Genomic DNA, 27927 nt, shown 5'->3' with positions numbered 1-27927 from the left:
CACATCTATTCCTAGGTCGTAACCGACTGCAGACGCCACATCGTCGGCTCTATGCGCAAAGCATAACACCGAGGCATGGACAACGCTGAAGAGCTCTGGAAAGTTAAACGAAGTCGCGAGCGCTATGGTTCAAACAGTGAGCCGCCACCTAAGAGCGCGAAGGAAGGAAGCGATGGGCGTGCGCTTTTTACCAGTGAAGACATCCAGAAGATGATGATGACCGCCTTGCCTGGGAATACTAGTACGTTGGCTACCGTAAAGGTAAGTGCTGTGGCCACAGGTGTTTCCAACGTGTTTTACGAATGTTGAGCAAGTGGCAGGCATTGCTATTTTTGGTGCCTTCCGTACGCCAGTGCTGGGAATATACAATCACCGATACTTGCGATACTAACGCGATAGCGTTAATGACCTCGTTTCGAAGAAATTTTGGTACCGGCGTCGTAGGTTGTGAGCGAAAAATTGCACTGGATGCAATACAATAATAAAAAACAATGGATTCGAACCGGAATCGAACCCAGGCCTTCGGCGTGGCAAGCAGGCATTCTACCGCAAAGCCACGCCAGTGGTTAAAACTGCTTCGGTGTAAAAACAACCCTGTGCAGGCGTCATGTAGTGTGAGGGGGGTCAGCGTTAACACGTGTAATATTGCGTGACAGAAGCGTAGTGGCACACTAGACGTCACACCATGTGAACTGCGCAGCGAGTGCGTGGTTTAAAGGCCCACTCATTACAAAGCGCTCAGGAACAATTAATCGTTATCAGCAGCAACAGGATCAACAACGCGTGTAGCTGCGTAGGTGCGTGTATTGCCTTACGAACGCGTAGTGGGCATTTCGCTAGTTCGCAGAATGAATTATGTCACAGTGGGCCCTTCGCAACTGTGCTTGCAGTTGGCATTCTAGGATAGTTTGAAACAGCCAGTGTTACGGGCACAGACGCTTTTTTCCTCGCGGCGCGGTTGAGGTGCATACCGAGAAGCGAAGTCGGCTAGCGAATGGGAAGGCGATGCGAACGGGGTCAGATTACGTCATCGCGTACGACTCCAGAAGGCGATGCTCAAGCGTACTCCAAGTTTGTTGATACTCCACCAGAGACAAATAATCCAAATCCAGACTGATGTTCCAGGCGGCAAATAAACAATGAAGCAAGAAGGGGTGTCTTCAGTCTGGCGATATAGTGTTTGCACAAGAGCACTTGCCTACCACATGGTAACAGGACATCAAGCTAGGGCTTTCTTAGGTCAACTCATTGGTTGACAGTGCAGTAGGTGTCAATGCTGCTCTGTGTTGCTGTAGCCTGTTGTGACAAGTGCGCTGCCACTTTTGTAGGGATGAAAAAGTTTTGGGCGCACAAGATACACTCTAAGAAAAAAGAGAGTCAAAAGAGGGTCATGGAACCGTGACTCCCTTCGGGTGTCCATCTGACCCCTTTTGGAAGGTACAGGCAGAGAAAAAGAGTTCGCATTTGGGAAGGAGTCACTGGACCCTCCTGAAGCGCGTTTCGATTGGCTTCGGTATACGGAAGAACCGCCGTATACGCCATACATATCGCACGCTCGCCCTTTGGCGCCGTTGTGGCGCCTTGCTCGGCGACGCAGACGCAGACGGGGTTGGCGCCGGGGTGGCGCGCCGCTCTCCTCTCTGTCAGAGAACACCCATGTCTCAGTCGTCTCAGTCTCCTGGTCTATTGGAATGCGTTGCGTGGATGAGTTGGTTGCGCGTCTTCGGTGGTACTGAAGCCGGCTCCGTGCACGAAGTGACGCTTGGACGGCGGAATATTCATGGAGCTGCAGACACCGACAACGGGCGCCAGTAAACGGTGAGTGTACTGCTTTCGTAGGTACTAATTATACAGCTTTAGCTGGGCGTCTGCAGCAGCTCTGCGGAATCTGCCCGCCATTTCCAACAGTAGCCTGTATCCGCGGGGCTGTTGCGGATGCCCAACTAAAGCTGTCAGTTAACGAGTTGCCACCGTTATGCGCGTTGCTGTACCAGCTCCCATATAAAGTGAGCGATGCAAACAATAATCGAGGGTCATTTCTTGCTGATCGCACGTCGTGTCTACACTACTGAAGGTGCAAGATGTCGTTTTGAGGTGCACTTTAGTCTACTTCATAATAACATTTCCATCGACCTTGAGTGTGCGGCGTGCTTCCACGCGTGGGAGCGCGAAAAAAAAAAAAAAAAGCCTGTGTACAGAACGCTCAGACGCACTATATGTAATGGTTTTTGTTGGCTTAAAGACGGTAGTTTGAGGTGCAGATATAGTACGGTGGCTTCCAGAATGTACGCGGTAGTCATTGAAGTTGGACACGCCTCGCCGGTAAAGTGAAAAAAGCTCTAGACTTTCGACGGCGCGCGTTGTTGCGGCCGCCGGCGTGCACTCTTTTCCCTCGTTTCTGTTTTCTGTTTTCGTGGTTTGCATACACTGCGATGACGTTGGGCGCTATAACAGAATCGAGTGAGTGTACGTGATTGTGGGAGTTATGTGCGCTAATTCTAGCATATGACATGTCTGATCTCGACGTAGACGGCGTACGCACGCGCTGGGTGTCGTTCGAGCCCTAGTACTCGCATCTGTTTATCTGAGTATTTAAGGATGGGTTACGTTTGTAAAACGTGCGGTCAATAACCGCTCACGGCATGCCCCTGGCTGCCGGAGGATGTGCTTTGTTGTTTTGTTGTTAGCCTTTATTATGTCTGTGTGAACCACTTATTGTGTAGGTTTTGCAAACTTTCACTGCAATTTCATTTTCTCATCATAATATCACGTTCTGCTTTTCAGATACCGTTTTTCGTGGTGCTGACGCTGGACAGGAGCGACAACCTAGCAAGCCACAAGTCTGATGCCTCAAGCCGTCACCACTTATTTATTTATTCTTAATCACAAGGAATAAATATGGAAACATGATGGCGATTTCTGCTGTTCATTTAGCACCATATGACACTGTGCACATTACAGTCACACTGTTTAGTTGGCTATACTCATAGAAGCATGTAAATGAGGAATACCCAAACTTCTTAATTGGAAATCACAGACCACCTTTTCGCGCTTTCCATATAACTTCGTTGGAAAATATGTGTTGTTTTGACGAGTTTTATTAAAATAATGCTAAAACTGAACTACTCTTTTTTTACAGTCGCTGGGCAGAACGGCAAGTATTATTCGACTTGCTTAAAATGAATACTCCACTATTTTCAACAGTAGTCGCGCAAAAGTAGAGCAAGGATCAAATGAGTAGCTTAAAATACTTGTGGAGTCGCTTGATGCTTCGGTGTGGGTCCCTTGACTCCCCTAGGAGCGTTACCGGCAAGAGTCGTCTGATTCCCTATGAGTGGTAACGTGATCCTCCCGATGAGAGTCTTTGTACTCTTCCTAGAGGGTCAGGGGACTCTCCTAGAGCGAGCCGACCCTGGCCCATCAAGAGAGTCACCGTGACTATTTAAAGAGAGTCCTATACGTGGCAAGTCAGAACTCTCCGAAAAGAGTCACGCATACTCTTTTTTTTTCTTAGAGTGTACAGCGATGGCGACGCGGATATGGCGACCTTCTGGTTGCCATTGTTCCTGGACAGGCACATTTCCTTCTCTTAACAGTGGAAGTTTATGCGGATGCCTGGTATCGTTGCCACCGCATTATTCGCCGCCATGCTAAAAAACTAATAGTGTTGAGTTTCGGTAACCAAATTGTGAAAATGTTCCAATCACAGCGTTCCCCAACCAGAATTGCCGCTCAGTTTCAATCGGGCTCGTGGTGCCATAACGCCTCTTACAGTACTTCGTTACCTTCCGTATTGAATTGCAATGAAATATGTCTATACGCAAAAACTCTTCCCTCTAGACAGATATTTGACATATATATGCAATTTCCTGAACAGCGATGACGTGCACTGAACAGCACTAGTGATAGTGAGACGGCAATCGTCGCGACATCCTGGCAAAATAAACTTCTGATTAAAGTTCTAACATATTCTTTGTCCCTGTCAGCCAGCGTTTGATGCATAGAAATTTTAGTGAGATGTCACTTTTATCAGCGCAGAGCGAGAAGCATGAACCTACGACAAGACGTATAAAGCGCTGCACGTTCATGATGCCTGGAAGGAATACCATTGATATTGTAATGGACTCGTTTCGCTATCGCGCCCTTCGATGCAACTAAAAAAAATATAACGCTTTTTCCTTGGTATGGCGGCATCACCTGTGCATTGTGTCTGTGTTCACGAAAGATTTGCCGTTGAAGTATTCTAGGAAGTTGTCGCGTCGCTTGTAAGTTAAAACAATAGCCGAACCGCACAACGTCGAAGGTATACCGTGAGCTGTCGTGGTAGCCTTGTGGTTACGGTGCTGGACGGCCGACCTAAAAGAGATCCCGACCGCGGGGGCTGCATTTTTGATAAAGGCGAAAATGTTCGAGGCCCGTGTACATAGATTTAGGTGCACGTTAAAGAACTGCAGGTGTTCGAAATTTCCGGAGCCCTCAACTACTGCGACCCTCGTAAACATATCGTGGTTTTGGGACGTTAAAACCCAGATATTATTATTAGGCTGACCCCAAAAAAGCGGCTTTGATCGCAGCCGCGACGGTCACATTTCGATGGAAGCGAAATGCTAGAGGTCCCGGTTCTCTGCAATGACAGTGCTCGATTCGCTTTGCGACGCTAGACCCAAAAAACGAAAGCAAACGGAAGGTACAGACGATACGCATAAGACACACGGCCGCCGCCATTTTGAACTGTTAAAGGAATGTTTTCGCATCTCGAGACGAGAATTGAGGTCATGAAACGTCTAATGCACCATCCCAACCGTTTTCATCCATATGCGCCTACCGTGGTCTGTGGCACTGTTCGCTTAGCTGTTAATGATGCGAAGCAAGGCTTCAGCAAAACTGGTGGCACCGAAACCGACGCGTATAATCTGTCTCGATCGCACAGCATGTGAGTGAGCGAACGCGCACTCGCACATGAAACAGCTTGCCTGTATTCCTCCAATGCAAAGTGCAGCGCTTTTACTAGGATTTGATCCCTTGCGTCGAAGTGAAAAGATGTCTAAACTTACGGTGCTGGCTGTTTACCTAGCTGCCAGTAATATATTAGACATGCTCATCAACCATCGATGAACTCACTCGACAATGTTCATAAGTACGTCGTCTGAGCTATCTGATGGAGCTAGTTTGAGACTCAGTTACAGTGTTGACAACTGTTTTTCCTTTGGTCGTTTGTTTTGGCTTAGCACGGGCAGTGTAACTGATTATAGGCTAACTCAGAAAACATAAGTGTCGAAATACCTAGCCATCTACGTTGACAGCTGGTAACATTTAAAGGGACACTAAAAAGCAAAACCATTTTTCTCATATTAGTAAAGTACTCTTTCACGATACCGAAAACACCACGCTTGCTGCGAGAAGACGCTTAGCAAGCGAGGAAACACGCAAGAACAAAATGTGGGTGGCGACGCCACCTTCAAGTTTCCGCACCATTCGCCGTTACGTCACATGTTTTGATGGCGCCTACTAGGGACTACGTAGTTCCTAATCGGTAAAAATGAAGTACATTGCCCTCTGAGAGTGCCATAGACTCAACATACCAAGTTTGAGCTAATGGCGCCAAAATACGATAAATACACGTTGAAATCCGTGACGTCACGCGGGGAGATTACGGCGCGAAATTTAAAAATGAGACTTTGAACTTAATTTTCTCCGCTATTAATAAACATATGATAGCGAAATTAACGACATTACAGTTCTCAATGCACAATTTATCGATCTAAACCAATTAATTGTTTCTCTTTAGTGTCCCTTCAACTGCCTAAGTGAAATACGAAATCCCATTTCAGGAAGAACGGCCGCAGGAGTATACAGACTGGCTTTCGAAATGGATGACCGGTGGATCACAGTCCGTAAGCAGACAAGTCCAGCGACCCAGCCCCCAGTCGACGAGTAGACACTCTAAGCCATGCACAATTAGCAGGAGCCCTTATAATGAATGTAATAAGGCAAGCACTCGGGGTAAGTGGCGTAATGATTTACAGTGAAACAACCGCGGTTCGGTTTGCTGTATTCTTGTAGCAGCTTAAGTACTCAGGGACTCTGTAACAATATAGCCAGGTTGGCTAGTTGGTATCTCATGATTAAGTAAAAACTTTGAGCGCAAATAAACGACGCAGGACCAAGAAAGAGAAACACACACCACATGCGCTCACTCGCAACTGAATTTTATTAGAAGAACGAACATACATCACATCGCGCATGTCACAAGTAGTTACAGGCCTACAACCCAAGGCACGTGTTCAGTGTCTGTTGATAAAAATGAATTCTGTGTCATGTAAAGATAGGGATGGTTGGCTAACACATATGGCCGCGTTCTTTGTGATGTGGTACGCCTCCGAAATTTCTCGCGCGGTCTGCGAACGCGGCGATGTGTGTTAACCAGCCATCCCTACCTTTACATAACAAAGAATTAAACTTTATCAACAGACACTGAACACGTGCCTTGGGTTGTAGGCCTGTAACTCCTCGTGACATGCGCGATGTGATGTACGTATATACGTACGTTCTTTCGTCCAGTAAAATTCAGTTGCGAGTGAGCGCTTGTGGTGTGCGTTCCTCTTTCTTGATCCTGCGTCGTTTTTTTGCGCTCTAAGTTTTTACTTAACTCAGGGACTAGTTTCTAGTGGAGTGGTGAAGAAAGTCATCTGCATTCAAAAGCGCAATTTAATTTTTGTGTCTCTCATTGACAATGCTGCATATGCCGTTACAGCCATAAAAGATACCGAATTCTTCCAAGTTCCTGATGTGCAACAAGGAAGCACCACAAAGCCTAGAGGAGGGTCAAGTCTGCTGACGGTTATGGACATTGTAGTTTTGGGACGTTAAACCTTAACAATTATATATTACGGTTATCGACTACGTTCCCGTATTAGCTTTCTATAACCCGCACAGTTAATATTAACACGTTGTAATATTTCTTTCCTCCATGTGGTAACAAAGAATCACAAAAGGGAAGAAAGTTGTCATTGAATATACTGCTGTCAGTGTTACTGGATTAATCGCGTAAGTTAATATGGTAAGTCTACTGTAGCATAGAGACTGAACAGATTTCTTTCTAGCAGTTTCTGGCCTGTGAAAAAGTTTCTAATGTTAAACTTGTTCATTGGGGCTGGTACTCCTCTTAATCGTGTAATCTTGTTAAAAGGACACTAAAGTGAAGCAATTAATTAGTTTAGACTGATATATTACCTCTGATAACTTTAGTGCCATTAATTTTACCACCATAGGTTTATTATTTGACGAGAAAGTCGAAGACAAAAGTGAAACTTTAAAATTTCCTCCTTGAATCGGTGATAGTGACGTCACGAATTTTAAAGTATTTTTTTCGTATTTCGGCTGCATCTGCTTGACGAAAGTTCCTGAAACTTGGTATGTTAGGTCTCTGGCTCCCTCAGAACACGATGCGTTTCTTTTTTACCGATTAGGAACTACGTAGACCCTATAGCAGATGCCGTCAGAAACTATGACGTCACGGCGACTGGTGCGTGATCTTGAATGAGGCGGCGCCAGCCGCATTTTGTTCTAGCGCGTTTTCTCACTTACCAAGCGTCTTCTCGCGGGAAGCGTGTTGTTTTTGGTATTGTGAAAGAGTTATTTACTAATACGAGAAAATTCGCCTTTCTATTTAGTGTCCGTTTAATTTTTGTTTCGTTAACACAACAACGTCGTTCGCCGTGCCTCCATTGATAGGAGAAGAGCCCATCTCGATGGTGTCTTCCACCCCATCGTCGAAGCCCGCTGGCATCAGTCGAAGACGACTTGGTACAGAGAACACAACTGACGTTTCAGGAGAACATTATCTCAGCAAAAATGGTGTTAATGCACCAGGGGCGCTTTCGCCCAAGACATCGACAAATGCGAGAAGTACGGCGGAAGAAGACACCGTAAGACCCGGTTCAGAGGAACAAGTTGCACCTATGGGGGAAAGGTATTCACGTTACTAAATCAGTCTCCCATATTCGTAATTAGAGTAGACGCCATTGTGAATCTTCATTGAACATCGAATAGATATTTGCTGTTCACAGTGACAGTAACGCGTAAATTTTGGTATCACATATTCGAACATAAGTAGGGAAATCTCGCGCTTCTGATGGAGGCGAAAATGCTTGAGGCCCGTGTACCTAGATTCAGGTGCGCGTTATAGAACCCCACGTGGTCGAAATTTCCGCAGCCCTCAACTACGGCCGTTAAAGTTCATTGTCTGGACATTAAATTTCATTATGTGTCATTAAAGTTCATTGTCTGTGTGCCTCCACTACGGCGTCTCTCATAATCATATCGCGGCTTTGGGACGTTAAACCCCAAAATTCATTATTATAAACTTTGCGCTACATAGTAGCTACAAAACACTAACTTAAGGCAAGACACACTACATGAACGGGTAGGCGCAAACTATCAACTACTTATTCTTTCATGAGGGGCCACCTGAGGCTGTGCATCTTTTTTTAGCGCAGCCACACGTGGCAGATAATTTTTATGAAATGTGAACAAAAGCTTCATATACGGGTTGTGTAGAAAATGATTTATATGCAAACACCGTCACACACCTATTTACATAGGTAGGCTATGATTGAGTATAGACTCGGAAGCACATACGGCAGTTATAAATGTAATAAATTAAATAATACAATGCGCTCGTACATTGGGAGGTCCGTGTGAAGCAGCGATGAGCAGAGATATGACCTATGATCTCAGATGTGGTCAAGTTTTCGGTAGGATTGCTTTTTTCTTCGAAGGGAGGTTCGATTACTGAAACTGTTTCGCTATTTCGCGTACGAAGGTTACATAACCCTGTTTTCTACTGACATTTAGTACAGGAATAAGCTGCGTACTTACGTCCATAAATCAATACAGCGACCGAACCAGCAATAGCGGCCTCGCCAAACCTGGCCGGCTGTCTGTAGTCGGATACATCTTGAGAAGTCTGGAGAAGCCCCGCCCAGATTACCGAAGCGTGGCAGCCGATGGCCTCCGCGACTAAGTAAATAGTCCCGCTCATGAGTTCGGAAATGTTCCCTGAAGGCGGGGTCACCGGACTTCAGGCTCATGACGTCAGTCTAGAGTGTGCGCCCATTGGGGGCAGGCTTGTACGGATCCGCCTTTGAGGCGGAATTGCCACAGACTTGTAAAGTTGCATCCGACTATAGGCAGATAAGACATTGATTTAACGACGTTCCGGCTGAAACAAACTCCTGTGCAATTGGTGTTTTACAGTTCTGACGAACAAGGCCGGCTGGACGAGCGCCTTCGCCATTTGCGTTCTCGGTGGCGGGCTGCGCAGCGAATTCTGGACGAGATAGGCGCTCGGCTAAGCAGGCCTGCTGGATCACGTGATCACAGAGACGCTCCCGCCGTTGAAGCTTACAGGTAGATGGGAAACGACAGTTTTTTGCGCTCTTGTGCATGGATTATACGCTGCATTAGACATATGTTGCGGGCATGGTGCAAGAAAAATAATTTAGGTGTGGACACTTTCCGCCCGTCGCGAAGGAGAGCGCGTCCAGATAATGTTCGCCTTTAACACATGCGCCGGCCGCAGTTTCGTGGGGGGCGCTGCGACATGGGGGCTTAAGAAACCTATTGCGACGAGGCGAACGCGCGTTTTTCTTCATTTTTTTTCACCTCAATGCATTTTTTTAACCGTGCACGCGGAGGAGGATAGAGCAACTGAACGGCGAGTTTCATACGGCCACGGTGTAAACGGCGCACCCGACGCACATAGCGTCCCTAACAGCGTTGCGTACGTAAAAGCGCGGCGTCTTGCTTAGAGCGCGTGAGCAGTCTTCTGCTCGCTGACTTCTCACGTGCGCAACGCCGTTACGGACGCTACGCACGCAGCTCGTCTTCTATAGTACATGCGCCGGCCGCGGTTGCGTGGGAGGCGCTGCGACATGGGGGCCGAGAGGAGGAAAGAGGCGAACATTATGTGGACGCGCCGTCGGGTGGAGTGTCCACACCTAAATTATTTTTCTTACACCGTGGTTGCGGGGTTATGTTATCTATTTATTTAAATAAATGAAGTTATTTATTTTACTGAAAATACCGCATGGACCGCGGGAGTGTCGCTGGAACCAACGTTTCGGACAGCGGCCTTGTCTTCAAGGCATTCGCCACGGCGGTCTAGTGGTTATGGTGCTCTACTGCTGACCCGAAGGTCGAGGGGTCGAATCCCGGTCGTGGCGGCCGCATTTCGATGGAGGCGAAATGCACGAAGCCCATGTAACTATAGATTTGGGCGCACCTTTAAGAACAACGGATGGTCAAAATGTCCAAAGCCCTCCACTACGGTGTCCCTCGTCATCGTATCGTTGTTTTGGGACGTGAAACCCCACCAATCATCGCGATCTTCTTCAAGGCAGCAACTGCTTTGAAATTTGGCTCAAGCGACAACCCCTGTTAAAAGAAGTGTCATCTGTTTAAGCCCCAATATTCCCTTGAACTTCCTCAAGGACATTGTTTTGCGTAAGTAGTGAGTGAAGAAAACTAGTTGATCTTGACGAAATGTGATTGAACGGCGGCTTTGAAGCGAATCGAGTTGGCATGAAGGACGATGTTTGACGGAAGATTGTTCGTCCGTGCTGTCTAGAACCTGAAACCTTCGGATTACGCGGTTCGGTCGCTGCCGGCGGCAAGTTGCCTTTTCGTCCATATTGCTTTCTTCACATCTATATCACAATTACTACAGTACACTTAAAACAATAAGATTAACGTCTCCTATACCTTCCTTCGCTTCGTTATCTGCTGGTTTTCATTGATGTTAACCCAAGGAATACACCTGGTCACACAAACGCCTGCGTGCGAATGCCACTACCAGACACCTGATTCAAGAATTGGGGTTGCCTCCAATTTTTTTAACAGCGGAGCTATTTTAGCTCGAGCTTAGGCCGTGCAGAGTGAACAAATACTATCCTAATCATGATCAGCCTTTACCTTACAGCGTTGCTCGGCCGGCGCGCGCTTTCTTCGTCCTCTTCATCTTCAAAATACCTTACTAATTAAGGCTAATATAGGTTAACTGGTAATTACAACCTTGCTAATTAAGACATTGCTATTAGCACTGAACCAATTGACAACACACTGTCATACTAATTAATCATTCACTTCACGTAGCAACGACGACACTTCGCCAAGCAATATAGTTATACGCTCCACATTTTCAAGCCTTGTAATGCATAGTTAAACTTAGCAAAGACTTCGTCAAGCTTGTAGAAGATGACAGAAGCCAGGTCAGCCACAAGCTCCGCTGGTAGTCAAGCCTTGCACCACTAGTGCCACTTAGCACATCTTTTTTTTTGTCTTCGCCGTAAATTCGAAAATTCGAAGCTGCGTGCGATCGACTGCCACCGACTTGTGCGATGTGCAGTCGTAGCGCGACTAATTTTCTCTCCCTTCCTCGTAGGGAACAGCGGTGGAATAATGCCCAATACAAAAGGAGGGCTGTTTCCGAATCGAGGGAGTCCACGGCGGCGGCTCGCAGACCGGCTAGTTCACGCTCCCAGCCCGATAGCCCAATGGAAGAAAGTCCGGGTACTCCCACATTGTTCGACGGGGTGTTCAAGCGGCCGCAACCAGTGTCCAGGGAGCCTCGACGCACGCGAACGCAGCCGCATACTTCGAAGACTACGGCTCCAAGCTCTGCAGTCGCAACGAGAACTGCGCGCACATTGGAGGAGATCACGAATGTTGGCAACAAATCGCCAGAAGTAAGTGCGCATGTGGTTGCATCAGAGGATTATAATTGGTCCTCAATTACGAAAATAAAGTTATAAAGCGCTAAACTCTGGTGAAGAGAAAGACGAAACAAAAAAAAAAGAGTCGTGCGAATGGTCCAGATTCTTTCCGTCATTTTCTAGTTTTTGCGCCGGCTAGTTTCTAGTTCTAGTTCTTGCGCCAGCTACCCTAGAAAGGAGCTTTCTTAAACGACTGCAATTTTTTGATTTTCAGTTCTTTTTGTGGCATCAGAAGCCATGATTGTTGATTGCGGTATGAGAAGCCAAGATTCATCTCTGAGCTACAAAATAATGAAAACCCTTGGAAAACCCTGCATAATTTAACCTAACAGAACCTCCTACAGGCTGTTTTAGTTTCATTTTTCCTAAGGTAACCTTGTCTTGGCGTTACCAACCAAGTTTGTTCACGTGGAATGAGGGCATAGTGATGTTGTGACAGTCGCTACGGTTCGTTTGGTCGTCTCGTATGCTGCTACATAGGGCCTTGCATATCACAGGTGGGTACTGACCAAAAATTTGCTGGAGTGGCGATTATTGCGCAATAGTGAAGCCGTGCCCACCAAAAGGTGGCGGCTGCGGCCGCCATCTTAGTAGGGGCAGGATAAATCATCGGAGTTTGGCGAAGGCAAGCAAGCGTTTTTCTCGCACGCCAGACGAGTTTAATACGACAACTTTTACGGCTCAGATACTGCTCCAAGTGTGTCATTGTGTTACTAGTTTTCATTTGTAAGCCTCAAAGTCATGGCAAATTTTATTGGAGATCAATCGCCAATACTCCACTCGACAGGTTACTTTTGTCGGGAACAACGATGTTTTATTTTATAATTAACGTAGTACTTATACTAATAGATGAAAGCCATTTGATCTCTAAGTAGGCACCACCAGAAAAGAGCATGTTTCCGAGCTCTTTGGTGGGCAAAAGCTGGCTTCACTTTTGCTGGCAAGGCGTTGCGAGAGCTTCCACTCCAGAATTTTTTAAAACCTCCTTGGTACTGACTAAGCTTGGTCGTGTGTCTTAATGCTGCTTCGGTATTCTTTGTTTTTTAGCGGTATTCCTGTTTTTTAGCACTTTCGGTTTCCCGGATATTTAGAAAGATTCTAAAAAGTACAAATCAATGGTTCTGGTTACATTCTGGATACATACGGCACCGGAGCTTACCTTTACGTAAGATAAGGACCAATAAACTGCCAGCATACTTAATGAAAATGTTGCGAGCAGCTTGGATCGTTTCGGCACCTGGCGGAGCAGATCTCAACCACTCGCCTCTTTCTACATGGCCTCCGAGATCCGCTCCGGCAGCGTGACGAAACACAGTGGACCCGAGGAACACACCGGGGCACATGAACACCGACGTATGTTTAAGCCGGGGATTACGGTCGCCTCCAGATTTTTCCCTCTTGCTGTGAGCAGTTCGAGTGAGTCATATGCGATTGTGTCTGATAATACCCGTGCTACTGACACGGTACGAATCTTCGACAATGTGCAGGCACCGGCTGCCTCCGTTTCGCCTTACCTGACAGGCTTCTCCGTGTTTCTGCACGAAGAGTGCGCGAGCGTCTTTCCACAACCACGAAGCTTCGAATATCTCGTTCTGGACGTTCGTCGCGCCATCTACGAGGAGTCGGCGGCGTCGCTGGACTCGTGGTGTTCTCACAGCGAGCAGGTACCCTGCTGGCTCCTGACCTTCCAGGGCACCCTGACCAGATTTCTGCTTTTTTATGACATTGAGATTGCGGAGATTCATCTTGGAACCTACTCGCTGCATCACGTCGACAGCGACTTTCCAAAGCGAGCAGACGCAGAGGCGATCCTTGACAGAGCACGCGAAATGCGCACAGAGCCTGGGCGTAAGTACCGTATTAGAAAGTTCGATATAGTCTCCAGTATGTTTAGTACTAACCGGTACTAACATAAACTTTCGATGTACAGCCCTGTCCACGCCTGTGTAGAGCGCGCGAGCAGCCGGCTTCGCTCTGTTCGGCGACACCTTACGCCGGTTGCGGAGTCTGACGAGGTGTGCCCAGGAGCATGCGCGGCCTGATAGACATGCAAATCTTCGCACACTGCTTTAAACCAGCAATGATGTTGGTAAGCGCCTTTGTTTCGTCGGCTGTGCGCCTTACGCAATGTTATCACTTTCATGTGACCGCGTATCTTGCAACAGCCAGAAAGCGCGCATCGTTTGTTCTGAAAGAGTCCGGCGCGTGTTATCAGCCCAAACGCGTCATTCTTATGGCATCGAGATGCCGCAAGCGCCCTGAGGCGGAGTGCAAATCCGGTTAAACATGGGCCGTGTTCAAGGTTGCCACTCGTGCATAGCAGGTCTGCCTGTCTATTACGCCGCGCAGCCTCTTGGGAAACTACGTCAGACCCCGCAACCACCGCAAACTGCCGCCCCCAAGAGCAAGGCCGGCTGCTCGCGTGCTCTACACAAACGTGCTCTACACAGCGGTCCACTGTTAAAAGGAACAGCGGAGCCCGTGGCGGACGCTCGGCGCCACTGCCGGCCGGCGGTTAGCGCAGGCGCAGTGCGCTGTGTGAGTAATGTTGTTTCGTCCTGCACTACCGTCAGCTGTCGCGCTTCGAATCGTCGCGAAGCGAATCGTTCACTCGACGGAAGAGCACCGCGCACGGTGCCCTCTGCGCCTGCGCGAAACCCGTTGCAACCGCCGGCCGGCGGTGGTGCCGAGCGGCCGCCAAGCACTCCGATGTTCCCTTTAACAGTGGACCGCTGTGTACGTGTTCGCTTGGTATAAACACAAAGTAACACGCACATACAGTGAACATAATAGAATCTGCGAGCTTCGAAGATTGAGCTAACTAGAAAGCTACGATTTTGGATTTTGTACGCATTGTCACGCGATCGAAAGGATTTTAAGTATCAGCGCCGGTGGCGACTTCACTTTAATATGGCTGGTCAAACGCTAAGTCGCTAACGCGCTATGATGACATGGAAACAGTGTCGGACGGGCTGAAAATTTCGTAACGTTTACTTGTGGAAGCCGAACGGTCACGCGCGCTAAGGTTCTAAAACATAACTACTTTCTTACGCTAAAAAAATGCGTAGAAATTCACAAGCCCGACAGAAGAACGTCAGAACGCAGAAACACGGAGACTGATGTACGATCACCCTTTGCCATGACAGATGAACCATTCGGGTAGCCATGTTCCCATTCATATAGCTATGAACTTGCGAGAACACTAAAGCACCAGTTGCCGTACCGATGACGACTGTGCCGTTCGGTGTGTGTTGTTACGTTTGGCCTAAAAATTCATCGAGGCCGACGCTATTGAGCGTACAGCTGTCTACCGGAATGCTGTCTTCTCCCCCCGTATCGGCGCTTAGACGGAGGCAGGAATGCCGATTCTTCCTGTAGGAGCTTTTGCCGGGCGGGCGGACATGTCGCTGTCGACGGATTTCCCAGAAAAAGGACGTCGGAATTCGGAGACCCCCTTTTGGCTTGTTGTTCTCTGCGTGAGAAAGCACCGCGGGAGAGTTTCACACCCAGCCACATCTGCCTTCTACGCTACCGCAGCAGGGAAAATTAACCTGCGCCAGAGGGAGCGGTCTGCGTGTTTTCCGGAATTCGACACACCCGCTTTGTCGTGCGTTTTGGTCAGCGTGGGACTGCGCCGTTGAAGACGCTCCCATCAACCCAGGTGGGGCCTTCACCCGAGGCAGCCATCATTCAACACTTCTTCCAAGTATTACTGGCAGTGGAAACGGAGGTCATCGGCCCTTTCCCCTTTGGACTGAAACTCCTCGCCGACCTTCTCACCTACGAGTCTTCGGGGCGTGGCGAGTGTATTGTGTGACTCTTTGCCTCCTTTCGGGAGGCCGGACGCCAGGACGACAGGTCACCGGATTGGCGGGAGACGTTGACACCGGTTTGCCAGTGCTTATGCAGTGACAGTCTCGGGGCTATAAAAGCCGAAGACTTTTGCTGTTATTTCTCTTCTTTTCACCTCCTGACTTCATCATGTAAATAAACACGTTCCTTCTTGAAAGAACGCGTCTCTTCCCTGAGAGACAGCTACCGTAACGAGACCCGCCGAACCCCACTCCTTACAACTGGTTGGCAGCGGTGAGATGGACCTTGCGACATGGTGCTGCGTTGTGGTGAGTGCTTGGTCTTTGCTATGACTTTCCAGGCTTCATTTTGTGTGTACACTTAAGTAGTGCAGAAGCTAGATTGTTTTTTGTGTGGGTTAGGTAGATCACCTCTTTATGAGTATTGAGTGAGTTATAGGGATCACCTAACTATTAGCGAGCAGGACCAAAGCAAAACAGCAGTCATGGAGTTAAAGACAATGCTAAAAGACGAACTTTTGTTTGTATGTGAGGATCTAAGCATTGAGGTTGAGGAAGGAATGGGCAGGTCTCAAATTGTGAAGCTGATTATGGAAAGAGCCAGTAAGGGGGAGATTGAAACCGCGTTAAACGTTTTCAAAATGTTTGAGGAGCAAGAAAGAAAAAGAGAGGAAAGGGAAAGAGAGGAACGGGAGAAGGAAAGAGAAAGAGAGAAACAGGAGAAGGAAAGAGAGGAACGGGAGAAGGAAAGAGAGTTGCGGAGAATCGAACTTGAGAATGAAAGCAGACGTTTGGCTCAAACGAGTGGAGGGGCTCCTGAGAGAGTGAGCGAGATAGATTCATACCGCATGGACAAATATCTAAACCCTTTTCAAGTCGGGAAAGATATAGGAATATTCCTCGGGAGTTTTGAACGGACTTGCGAGAGGATGAACTTTGCTCCAAGTACATGGTCGCAGCGGTTGCTTTCGCTGTTACCGTATGAAGCGGCTGAAGTAATTACCAGACTCAGCGCGCAAGAGGCAGATGATTACGCGAAGGTTAAGGCTGCCTTATTAAAGAAGTACCGCCTTTCAGCCGAGGCATTTCGTCAAAGGTTTCGAAACACAGAAAAGAAGGATAGTGAGGGATATCCGGACTTTGCCTACGGCATGAAGAGAAACCTAATAGAGTGGTTGAAAAGTGCGGAATCCTACGAGAGTAGAGACAGGGTCATCGAGACCATCTGTCTAGAGCAATTTTACAGGAGCATTCCACAGAACGTGAGGCTATGGGTGCAAGACAGAGATAACGTAAACACTGTGGAAAGGGCGGCCGAGTTAGCCGAAGATTACGCAATGCGTAGAAAACTGAGCATCGAGGGTGGAGGACCGGACGGGCGAAAGGGATCGCGGAAAGAGTTTTCGTTCAGAAAGGGCTCACAGGCGAAAAAGCTAGACAATCCGAGGGGAGAAACAAGTACGCCAGAGAACAAGGGTGAAAGCGCGAGTGGTGGACATTCCCAAAGAAAAGAGTTCGAGGCTTTCAGACCCATTCGCTGTTATAACTGTCAGAAGACCGGACATATCGCGGCAAACTGCAGAAGTCCTAAGGTGGTTTTTTCCTACGCGGACGAAAGTGACGAGAACAAAGAGCTGTTACGCCCGTATCTCCATGACCTGGAGGTTAACGGCAAACCTTGCAAAGTGCTCAGGGACAGCGGCGCCACCATGGACATTGTCCACCCATCGTACATTACTGTAGATGACTTTACGGGAGAAGTGGCGTGGATCAAACAGGTTGTAGAGGAAAACAGCGTCTGCCTTCCTATGGCTAAAGTAACGATCACTGGGCCGTTTGGAGAAATTGTGACTGAGGCAGCGGTCTCGACATCTCTGTCGTTGCAGTACCCGTATATATTTTCAAATCGGTCAGACAGGATACTGCGCGAGCGGGGTCAGAAACTTGGAGAAGGAACTGTTCAAGCGCTGACTCGGTCCAAGGCGCGAGAGCTCGCCTCTGTGGCACCAGAAGAACCAATCGCAGCGTCAACGGAGACGGAGTTAGGTAACCCTACAGGCGCGCAGATAGAGCCAGCTGATAAGCAAAATGAGGCTTTATTGACGGAGTTAGATCATGACCTAGAGGGAGAGTCAACTGATCAGCAAAATGAGGCTTTATCAACGGAACTAGATCAGGGAGAACTAGCTGACACTCGCACAGGCAAAATGGGGTCAGTACTGTCGCCGGCCTCGAAAAACTTTGATCGGCTTGTACGAGTAAACAGAGAGTCGCTGGCAGCCCAGCAAGAGAACGATCCTAGCTTAACTAGATTACATTTTAACGCTAAAGAAGGGATCGCTAGGGGCAACGTGACGTTGCATAAGAAAGGAGGTTTGTTGTATCGGCACTACAGGGATAAAAGAGGCCGCATTCTAGATCAATTGGTCGTTCCTAGAGAATACCGGGAGGATCTTTTGAACCTCTGCCATGGAAACGGGTGGTCCGGCCACCTAGGAATAAAGAAATCCAAAGAGAGATTGCTAATGGAATACTATTGGCCTGGGTGCTTCAAAGATGTGGAGGAATTTGTAAGATCCTGTGACACGTGCCAACGCACGGGTAAGCCTGGGGAAAAGTGGAAAGCTCCGCTAAAATTGGTACCTATAATATCAGAACCATTTCGACGTCTGGTGATAGACATAGTGGGTCCCCTACCAGCAACTAAGTCGGGTTATAGGTATTTGTTCACCATGCTGTGCCCAGCCACGAAGTTTCCAGAGGCAATCCCTCTGAAGGAGCCCACTTCGACAGAAATAGTAGACGCGCTTCTGTCAGTTTTCACACGCGTCGGCTTTCCGGCAGAAATACAGGCTGATCAAGGGTCGGTTTTCACGAGCTCGTTAACTACAACTTTTTTACAGAAGTTTGGGATAAGGTTGATACACAGTTCTGTCTACCATCCTCAATCAAACAGCGTCGAGAGATGGCATTCAGTCTTGAAGCGAGTGTTGCGCGCTCTTTGTTATGAGCATAAGGAAGACTGGGAAAGCTGTCTTCCAGCTACTTTGTTCGCTTTGCGTACGGTCCCACATGAGGCCACGGGGTTCTCACCGGCAGAGTTAGTGTATGGCAGAACGCTGCGTTCCCCACTTAGAATGTTGAGAGAAATGTGGGAAGAAAGAGGGGATAGTCAAACAGTGGTAGAATACGTGCTAAATCTGCTAGAACGACTAAGTACGACACAAGGGCTTGTCGAAAAGAACATGGACAAGGCTCAAAGGAATGCCAAGCTTTATTACGACAGGAATGCCAGACTTCGAACATTTAGCATTGGGGATCAAGTAATGATTCTCAGACCATCGCGAAAGAACAAACTAGAAGTACATTGGGACGGGCCAGTCGAAGTGTTGCATAGGCTTTCTGACACTAACTACGCGTTGAAAGTGCCAGGTCGAAGGAAGGAAGTTAGAATCTACCACTGTAACCTGATGAAGCCTTACGTAGAACGACATGGGGTTGTGAATCTCGCCCTAAAGGAGCCCGAAGAAATTCAATCCGAGTTCGACGGATTCACCAAAACTTCCGACTCAGAAATTAGCCTTGAAGAGGTTGTAGCTTTCTCGGTAGGCGCGGAAGCGCTTAAGCCTGAACAGGTACAGGAACTAAAGGAGCTACTGAGGCAGTATCTCGATAGGTTCAGTCATCGGCCGGGTAGAACCGAACTGATAACCCACGAAATAGAACTCACATCAGCCGAACCGGTAAGATCCAAACCTTACCGCGTGTCCCCACGACAGAAGGAGATTATGGAGGCCGAGATACGGCGCATGCTGGAGCTGGGGGTGATCGAGCCTGCTGAGAGTGACTACACGTCACCACTAATACTTGTGGAGGTCCCAAACAAGGACCCTCGTCCATGTGTAGACTACATGAGGTTGAATGCCATCACTAGGGATCAGTTGTACCCGATCCCAAATATTGAGGAGCGAATCGAAAGGGTCAGCGCTGCTAAATACATTTCAACGCTAGATCTCGTGAGAGGATACTGGCAGGTTCCTCTTTCAGAAAGTGCCAGCCGCTATGCCGCATTCATTTCACCTGTAGGCACTTTTAGACCTTTGGTTCTAAGCTTCGGGCTAAAGAATGCGCCTTTCAGTTTCTCCAAGTTGATGGACATCGTACTGAAAGACCTACAGGAGTTCGCACTCCCGTACCTTGACGATGTCGCGATATTTTCAGACAGCTGGGAAGATCACCTAAAGCATCTGAGGGAAGTATTTTCGAGGTTGAGAGGGGCGGGTTTGACAATGAAAGCGGAAAAATGTAGTTTTGGCTGCTCTCAAGTGACCTACCTAGGCCATGTTGTTGGGCAGGGAACGAGACAGCCGGCCGAACTGAAAACAGCTGCGATTGCCGGTTTTTCACAGCCACGCACAAAGACCGACATTCGGTCCTTCTTGGGACTTGTAGGCTACTACCAGCGTTACATTCCCAATTTTTCGCAACTGGCAAGTCCGCTTACAGACGCACTGAGAAAAGGGGAGCCCACTAACTTGCATTGGGATGGGGGTAAAGAAGCCGCCTTTCAGGGTTTAAAAGCATTGTTAGTTTCACGACCTGTGCTACGCGCACCGGACTATAGTAAAGAGTTTATAGTTCAATGCGACGCAAGCGACAGAGGCATGGGCGTTGTGCTTACCCAAGTTGGTGATGATCATGAGGAACATCCCATTCTCTATGCCAGCCGCAAACTAACGGTCCGGGAGGAAGCCTATAGTGCTTCCGAAAAGGAATGTGCCTGTTTGGTTTGGGCAGCCCAGAAGTTGTCATGTTATTTGTACGGAGCGAGGTTCATCTTTGAGACAGATCACTGTCCTCTGACATGGCTCAATCAAAGGTCACACAAAAATGGTCGCTTACTCCGATGGAGCCTCACCCTCCAGCAGTACAACTTCGAGGTTCGTTATAAAAAAGGGAAATTGCACGGCAATGCGGATGGTCTGAGCAGACTAATCTGAAAAGTGTTGTTGATGAATCAAGGGCCACATTATATTGTATCTTTTGTTGTTATCTTATGTGACCAAAACTGTTCTTTCTTTTTTTTTATTTCTCTTTGGCATGCCTTCTTCCATGAATGCTGTAGCTTTGGCGGCACGAAATTCCGTCAATATTTTAGAGTAGCGGGTTTTTCATTTATTTATGTCTTGAGAAGCCTGGAGAGTTTTTAGCGAGTCCAAGGCGCTTGATCACGGCATGGCATTGTGTTGTATAGTTCACTTTGCTGCTGTCGATCATTGTGAGGTGGTTTGGGAGTTTGTTGCGAGTTCGCAGTTGCGGTTCCAAGACAGGACGTCGGCCTCGTCACCAACCATTCTCTTCGTGCCCAGCGGTTGTGAGCGCTGGCCAGCCGAGATTTTCCGGGCGGCGGAGGAGCTGTTACGTTTGGCCTAAAAATTCATCGAGGCCGACGCCATTGAGCGTACAGCTGTCTACCGGAATGCTGTCTTCTCCCCCCGTATCGGCGCTTAGACGGAGGCAGGAATGCCGATTCTTCCTGTAGGAGCTTTTGCCGGGTGGGCGGACATGTCGCTGTCGACGGATTTCCCAGAAAAAGGACGTCGGAATTCGGAGACCCCCTTTTGGCTTGTTGTTCTCTGCGTGAGAAAGCACCGCGGGAGAGTTTCACACCCAGCCACATCTGCCTTCTACGCTACCGCAGCAGGGAAAATTAACCTGCGCCAGAGGGAGCGGTCTGCGTGTTTTCCGGAATTCGACACACCCGCTTTGTCGTGCGTTTTGGTCAGCGTGGGACTGCGCCGTTGAAGACGCTCCCATCAACCCAGGTGGGGCCTTCACCCGAGGCAGCCATCATTCAACACTTCTTCCAAGTATTACTGGCAGTGGAAACGGAGGTCATCGGCCCTTTCCCCTTTGGACTGAAACTCCTCGCCGACCTTCTCACCTACGAGTCTTCGGGGCGTGGCGAGTGTATTGTGTGACTCTTTGCCTCCTTTCGGGAGGCCGGACGCCAGGACGACAGGTCACCGGATTGGCGGGAGACGTTGACACCGGTTTGCCAGTGCTTATGCAGTGACAGTCTCGGGGCTATAAAAGCCGAAGACTTTTGCTGTTATTTCTCTTCTTTTCACCTCCTGACTTCATCATGTAAATAAACACGTTCCTTCTTGAAAGAACGCGTCTCTTCCCTGAGAGCCAGCTACCGTAACGAGACCCGCCGAACCCCACTCCTTACAGTGTGAGCTGTCCGTCATTTTGTCGATGTTTCGATGCTGCGTCGTAGTGAATACTTTGAAACAGTCACGCCTCGTGTTTCAGTGCGTATTAATATATTTTGTGCAAGACTGTGTAGAAGTGCCAAAAGCACTATCTATAGTGATAATACCAAGCCACGGAATATGGTTGAAGCAATCATGCTTCTTATAAATATGATAAGCCGCAAAACGTTCCCGCTAATATCTCGAAGGTGTGAGTGTGATACCTCGTGCTTGGTAATAATTATGTGTATCCAGTGCTAGGCACTATCGAAGATACATGTATCTTAGATACTATCTCGTATACTCTTTGGGTATCTTGTATCTGTATCGCGATACGTCTCGCAAGACATGTATCAGTATCTGTATTTCCGATGCATTGAAGAATGTATCGTGTATCTTAAGATACAAGATACTGCGATCGCAACACCACGGTGCGAAACAATAAACGTTGGCTGAACGCCGCTGCTGAAGCTAATACTGCTGCCACTAAGTCACCAAAAGTAAACTAAAGGTCGTTACATTATTTTATCTTTTCACCAGAGTTTTCCAGCGAGGATAGGCGATGAGCTGTGAGCATCCCTATTGGTGGAGTAGTCACGTGGTGGCGCTCGCGTCGTCTCGACAGACAAGCCCGCGAGCGCCTACGCCCAGCCGACCTTTTGTTTTCTCGTTTTTTTTTTCTTTAGTTGTGGCAGTGCCATGACACTTGGCACTTAGTCACTGTCCTGTGCTGCGTACTGCAATGCGTGCGGAGCCTTTCGCACACATTCTGATGCCGTTGTAGTGCCGTTATCGAAGTTTCTCTTGCGTGGTGCTTCGTTGCGATGTCTGAAGAATGCAAGAATGGGGGGTTGCCTTGCTTCTCGTGGTTTTCACACAACGGTGATTTGAAGGATCTCGTGGATGAAAGTTCGACTTACATGCAATGAGGTTGACTATACATAAATAAGCTTCTAACAGCTACAGCACCACGGTACCGACTCTGGATCTAACAGAACAAGCATTCACCTAGCAAGCGCTGTCTGGCCGTACGGCTATTTTTTCTTTTATTAAAAAAATATTTAGGATCATAATTTGATTGTTAGCACAAGTATTTTCTTAGCTGTCCTTCTATTCCATCCCGTACATCACACATGTCTCTATATTGTTTTTTTCCCGGTCTGCTTACTGCACTATGTCTTTACCGTGCTGTCAATTGCAAGCAGTCTGCTTTATTTTTACTTTTAACTGTCTGCGTCATTTCTGCTATTGTTTACATACTTATGTTCCACATGAAATTATTGTTGTGTAATGGCGATGATGAGAACAAATATATAATACGGGTGCGCCTGGAGTATAAAATAACAAAAATTCTGCTTACTACTAAGTAAAATAGCGAATTTAGTTTTCATTATAATAACGTAAATTACTATGAGCCCTCTTAAATATCTTAGCAATGGCATTCGGGAAACATTCTTATACTAAATGCTCCGTTTTTCTCACGAGCCTCCCAACGATCCGTTTTACGTTATTTTCCAAGGCACTGAATTTAATTGTCATAACTGTTAGGGGTTCCCGTCGCAGTGGTCTAGTGGTTGAGGTGCTTGACTGCTGACCCGAAGGTCGCGGCGGCCGCATTTCGATGGAGGGAAAATGCTTGAGGCCCGTGTGCTTATATTTAAGTTTTAGAACCCCAGGTGGTCGAAATTTCCGGAGCCCTCCATTACAGCGTCTCTCATAATCATATCGTGCTTCTGGGATGTAAAACGCAACATAGCTCTTGGAGGTACCGCATGTATTGTGTTTCTATACTTATTCGCAGTTTTTATACGGAACCGCTTTTCTATGTTACTTAGATATAGCTGTTTTCCTTGTTTAGGCTTTCCTAAATACTTTTACTGTTACTAATCACCAGGTAATCGGAGCTATAAGTGGGAATAGTGTGAATAGCGGCAATGTCCTGCGGTGCTTTGTGCAACTGTGCAATACGTCTGAAACGTTTCTGGGCTGCACACGTCCTTGGTGACGTAGACCCTTCCGGTGATCCACTATTTCGAAAACCGCACTACGTTTACGGGCAAGTTAGAACTCGATAGCGGTATTTGCACCATCTCGCGGGCGCTTCTTATTAAAGTTCTTGTGATTAGATGGGAACCTACTAGCTGGTCAGCAAGCAGAGCAGTGACTCCCATCAATTACAAACGCGACAAGCAAAAACCGCTATCATCGATTTGTGTAAAGAGCTGTCATGTTAAGCAGCTAAAGCAATGCCATTAAGTTGTTTCGGAATGAAACTAAGTACCTGGAGCAAGAAGTACAAAACTTTTGAGATCTATCAGACATTTAGTTCAAATGAAGCAAAATTGGTCACTGTCAATAAATTTTCAATCCAACGCTTTTGTGCGTAGGCGTTTTATATATTTATATAATAACAAATTTGCGAGTGTATCGCAGTATCTTGAGATACAATTGGAATGTATCGTATCGGATACAATCAGTGTTGTAGTATTTTGTATCTGTATCTCAAATACTTCTTGCCTGAGTATCTTGTATCGTATCGCGATACAATTTCAAAGTGTCTTTGCCCAGCCCTGTGTGTATCTAATATCATTATAGGAGTTTGCTTATTAAAAATTTCCTTCCGGTATGACAACAGTATTGTTACACTGTCTTCTAGGTGAACTCAACTCTGGCGCTGTCCTCGATTCGTGTCCTTTTGCAGAGTTCCTCCACGAGCGAGAGTGTCTGATCACGTGGCTTATGCGTGTGCACCGGTGCCTTCGACGCGTGCGTCTGGACCTCACTGAGGTGGCCGAGTCTCCCGGCGAGTTCTGCCGGGGGTATCGGCTCCACGAAGGCTACAAGGTTCTCGAACTCGGAGTCAGTGGAAGGACCCTGCTTAGTGGCCGCCACCTCTTCTCCTTCCTCGGCCACGTGACCCAGCTTACCGAGCTGTCGCTCTTCGGTCTGTACCTGATGCACCCGGATGACAATTGCCGCCTCGCCGCGCTGGTTGCGACCAACATGTTCCTCCGGAAGCTCTCACTGAAGCGTTGCCAAATTGCCGACAGGTGACGCTGTCTATTTTTGCAATGTGGTATTCTATTCACTGCGCACAGGAGCTCAGTTCAATTACCGCGTCACCCCTAGTGTGTTCATACTCATCATCATTATGATCATCAGCCTGACTGTGCCCACCGCAGGGCAAAGGCCTCTCCCATGTTCCACCCATCAATACTGTCCTCTGCTTGCTGTGGCCACGTTATACCCGCCTAGTTCTTAATCTCATCTGCCCACCTAACTTTCTGTCTTCCCCTATGGTTTTGCCTTCTCCTGGAATCCAGTATATTATTCTTAATGACCAGCGGTGATCTTGCCTGCGCGCTATATGCCCTACCCATGTCCATTTCTTCTTCTTGATTTCGACGAAGGCGTCTGTTACGTGTGACTAAAGTGCATTCTTAAAGGGGTCCTGCAACACCTTTTGAATATGGTCAGAAAATGCTACCGATCGGAAGTCGAGGTTCCTGCGAACGCGTGAGTAGAACATTATAGCGCCGCACGTGGAGTGTAATTTACAATTTCAAAGTCAGCTGTAAATCACTCGCTCTTCTATCCTCAAATGATGCAATAGCCGAAATGATCGCGCCATAAGCACAAAGATCACTGCCACGGGCTGATTTTAGAAAAGTGAGCTGCACAGTTACCGCGGCCGCAGCGGGATGCCGCCCCGTGCCGCGACGTACTTGATGGATTCTAAAGATGTCTGCGGCAGTCGATTCAATCGGCAATAAACTCCTGTAATGAAGTCATTCGATGATCAGCCGGAAAAATATTGCAGGGCCCCTTAATATATCAAACTCGCGATGCAAACACGAACAATTAAGGGAAGTAGTGAAAGCTACGATTTGGTAAACATATGTTTATCATACGGCAACGCGATCGATAACTCAAGATTCAGATGAACGCCTAGAGAACAGAGATTTACAGAGCACCATGTGGTCAAAATTGCTTTGGGGACGTATACTACGGCGTGCATAATGAAGGTATGCTTTTGGTGAATAAAAAATCAGCTGTTTGTGCCTGGTTGATATAGATTAGGTAATCTTGTTGATGGCACCTGAAAATTATATTCAATTCGCTTTCAGAAACTTGGACGGACTTATCGAAGCGGCCAAGGGTTTGCCGCTCCTTGAGTGCTTCTCCATCTCTCTGCTAAATCCCGGACTGTGGATCGAACGAAGCCAGCAACTGTCGCGACTGCTGGCGGGAACTGGGTGTAGGCGTCTAAGGCAGGTCCACTTTGGAGTTGCCTGTGACCTGGAGCCAATGTTGGAACGCTTAGGCGAAAACAAGAAAGTCATCGAAGTCCAGATCAATCATGAGCTTACCACGTCTTCGGAGCTCATGAAGCTCTGCGACCTAGCCGAGCTCAACACTCACCTGAAGCGCCTTTCTCTGCCTATCGACATGGAGTCGGCCCTTCCAACCCGCTATTACCAGTTCATACTGAGAAAGTTCATAGCAAACGCCCGAATGGAAGTTCTGAATTTGGAGAATTCGTTCATCACGACGCGTGGCGTTAAAGCCATAGCGGAAGGTCTTAAGAAAAACGGCGTTAAGGAAACTCCACAACTGCCTTCCGAAGTACGGGCCACTGCGAATCAGGATGGTCGACAACGGTATCTAAAGGAGCTACACCTCAGAAGCGACAAGCTTACTTGCGAGCACCTGGATATTCTTGTGGATGCACTGGATGCCAATAGGACTCTCGAAGTCCTCGAGGTTGGTCGAGTGCTGCCTACGCCATTAGTTAGTCACGCTGACGTGACGCGGAAGATTATCGACCACGCCTTTCGACAGCGTCAGCACACAGCGAGTTCCCAGAAAAGCAACCCCGCGGCCACTGTACGCGTTAACAAAGTGTACTTCGCTGAAGAATTTCAGCTTCTAATCTTTGCCGTCCGCAACGATGTGACATTCCGCAAGTTGAATCTTTCATTTTGCGATTCTCCCACAGAAACGCTCAAAAGTCACTCGTTTGATTTCAGCCACCTTCTAGCACTGTTACCCTTCTTCGCAGTAGCAGACACGCTGGAGAGCTTGGAGATAGACGTGTCTTTGCCCGGGATCGTCGACGTCGCTTTTATGGGCCTGTCTCTGCTCGCCGCCACGAGCAACAATCTGACTGAGCTCAGCGTCACTTTGGCGGACACGTGTTGCGAGTTCGCCTCCATCCTACTGTTCCAAGGGCTCGCTTCCAGCGTCTCGATTCGCTCGCTCACCATGAGTGGATGGGCGTTGAAGCATCCAGTGCCAATCTGGTTCCATCGCTTCTGCCGAATGAACGAGAGCCTCCGGAAGCTTCACGTTCATATCACATGCCTGGAAGCCGACGACAACACCACGTTCTACGAAGAGCTGCCCGACGCCCTCACGGAGTGCCGCTGGCTCGTGGACTTCAGGCTCACGTGCGGCAAGTTGCGCGAGCCCATCTTCATTCCCGAAGTGCTATCCACTATCAGGAGAAACCAGCGAGTGCAACCACGGGCAGTTAAAGTTGTCTCAACTGCTGAGTGCGCGCCCCAACGAGTGGTCAAGATTTTCGACAGAAAGCTCACTCTCGATATGGGCGTCAAGCTGCGGCGCTCGATGGACGTTCCTGAGTTCAAGCAGCACATTTTGGAACGGTGCATGTGTTCCACGGAAACGATTGACCGTGCGATAGAGACGACCAGGAGGTTGGTGTCTAGCACTTTGGGCCATCGGGCCAAAGTTCACCGCAGGGTGAGCACGCTAGGTTCCGATCCGAATGTCAGTGACACAGTCCGGTCAGGCGATATGGACGAAGCCACTCAAGAACGCCTTTTCAGAAGCTTGCGTGTTCGTGATGCTTGGATTTGGGATTGTGGTGACGGTAATGTTGATCATTACCAGATGAGAATCTCGATGATAAGCCATATGATGAGGACGATTTATAATGAAGAGCAGAAACGCTATCAAGACCCCTTGAGCGAACTACAAGACTCAGTTGAAGACATTATAGATGTGGAGTCACTCTGAAAATGCTTTCAATGTTGCTATATTGTCTATCAGCTCCAAATA

The 27927-nt window shown here is 48.0% G+C and overlaps 1 protein-coding gene across 2 annotated transcripts; it reads left to right on the top strand.

The window, feature by feature from the left end:
* The first annotated feature begins 6 nt into the window (after positions 1-6).
* LOC119401857 (uncharacterized) lies at positions 7-27927 on the top strand. 2 transcript variants are annotated; one of them, XM_037668853.2, is made up of 8 exons: positions 7-261; positions 5832-6003; positions 7735-7972; positions 9259-9411; positions 11444-11726; positions 13262-13622; positions 24545-24893; positions 25971-27927. In XM_037668853.2, the coding sequence occupies exons 1-8, from the start codon at positions 76-78 to the stop codon at positions 27883-27885; spliced, it is 3657 nt and encodes a 1218-aa protein (XP_037524781.1). In that variant the 5' UTR covers positions 7-75; the 3' UTR covers positions 27886-27927. The 2 variants fall into 2 exon arrangements, with proteins under 2 accessions (XP_037524781.1, XP_037524780.1); XM_037668852.2 differs by having other exon boundaries at positions 11444-11747.

This window comes from Rhipicephalus sanguineus, chromosome 8, assembly GCF_013339695.2.
Source record: "Rhipicephalus sanguineus isolate Rsan-2018 chromosome 8, BIME_Rsan_1.4, whole genome shotgun sequence".
NCBI lineage: Eukaryota > Metazoa > Arthropoda > Arachnida > Ixodida > Ixodidae > Rhipicephalus > Rhipicephalus sanguineus.
This window is presented reverse-complemented; position numbering and strand designations above follow the sequence as displayed.

Coding starts and splice junctions, on each gene's coding strand:
- LOC119401857 (XM_037668852.2), top strand. CDS start 76: ATGGACAACGCTGAAGAGCTCTGGAAAGTTAAACGAAGTCGCGAGCGC. Junction 6,004..7,734: donor TAATAAGGCAAGCACTCGGG/GTAAGTGGCGTA, acceptor CTCCATTGATAG/GAGAAGAGCCCATCTCGATG. Junction 13,623..24,544: donor AATGCGCACAGAGCCTGGGC/GTAAGTACCGTA, acceptor GTCCTTTTGCAG/AGTTCCTCCACGAGCGAGAG.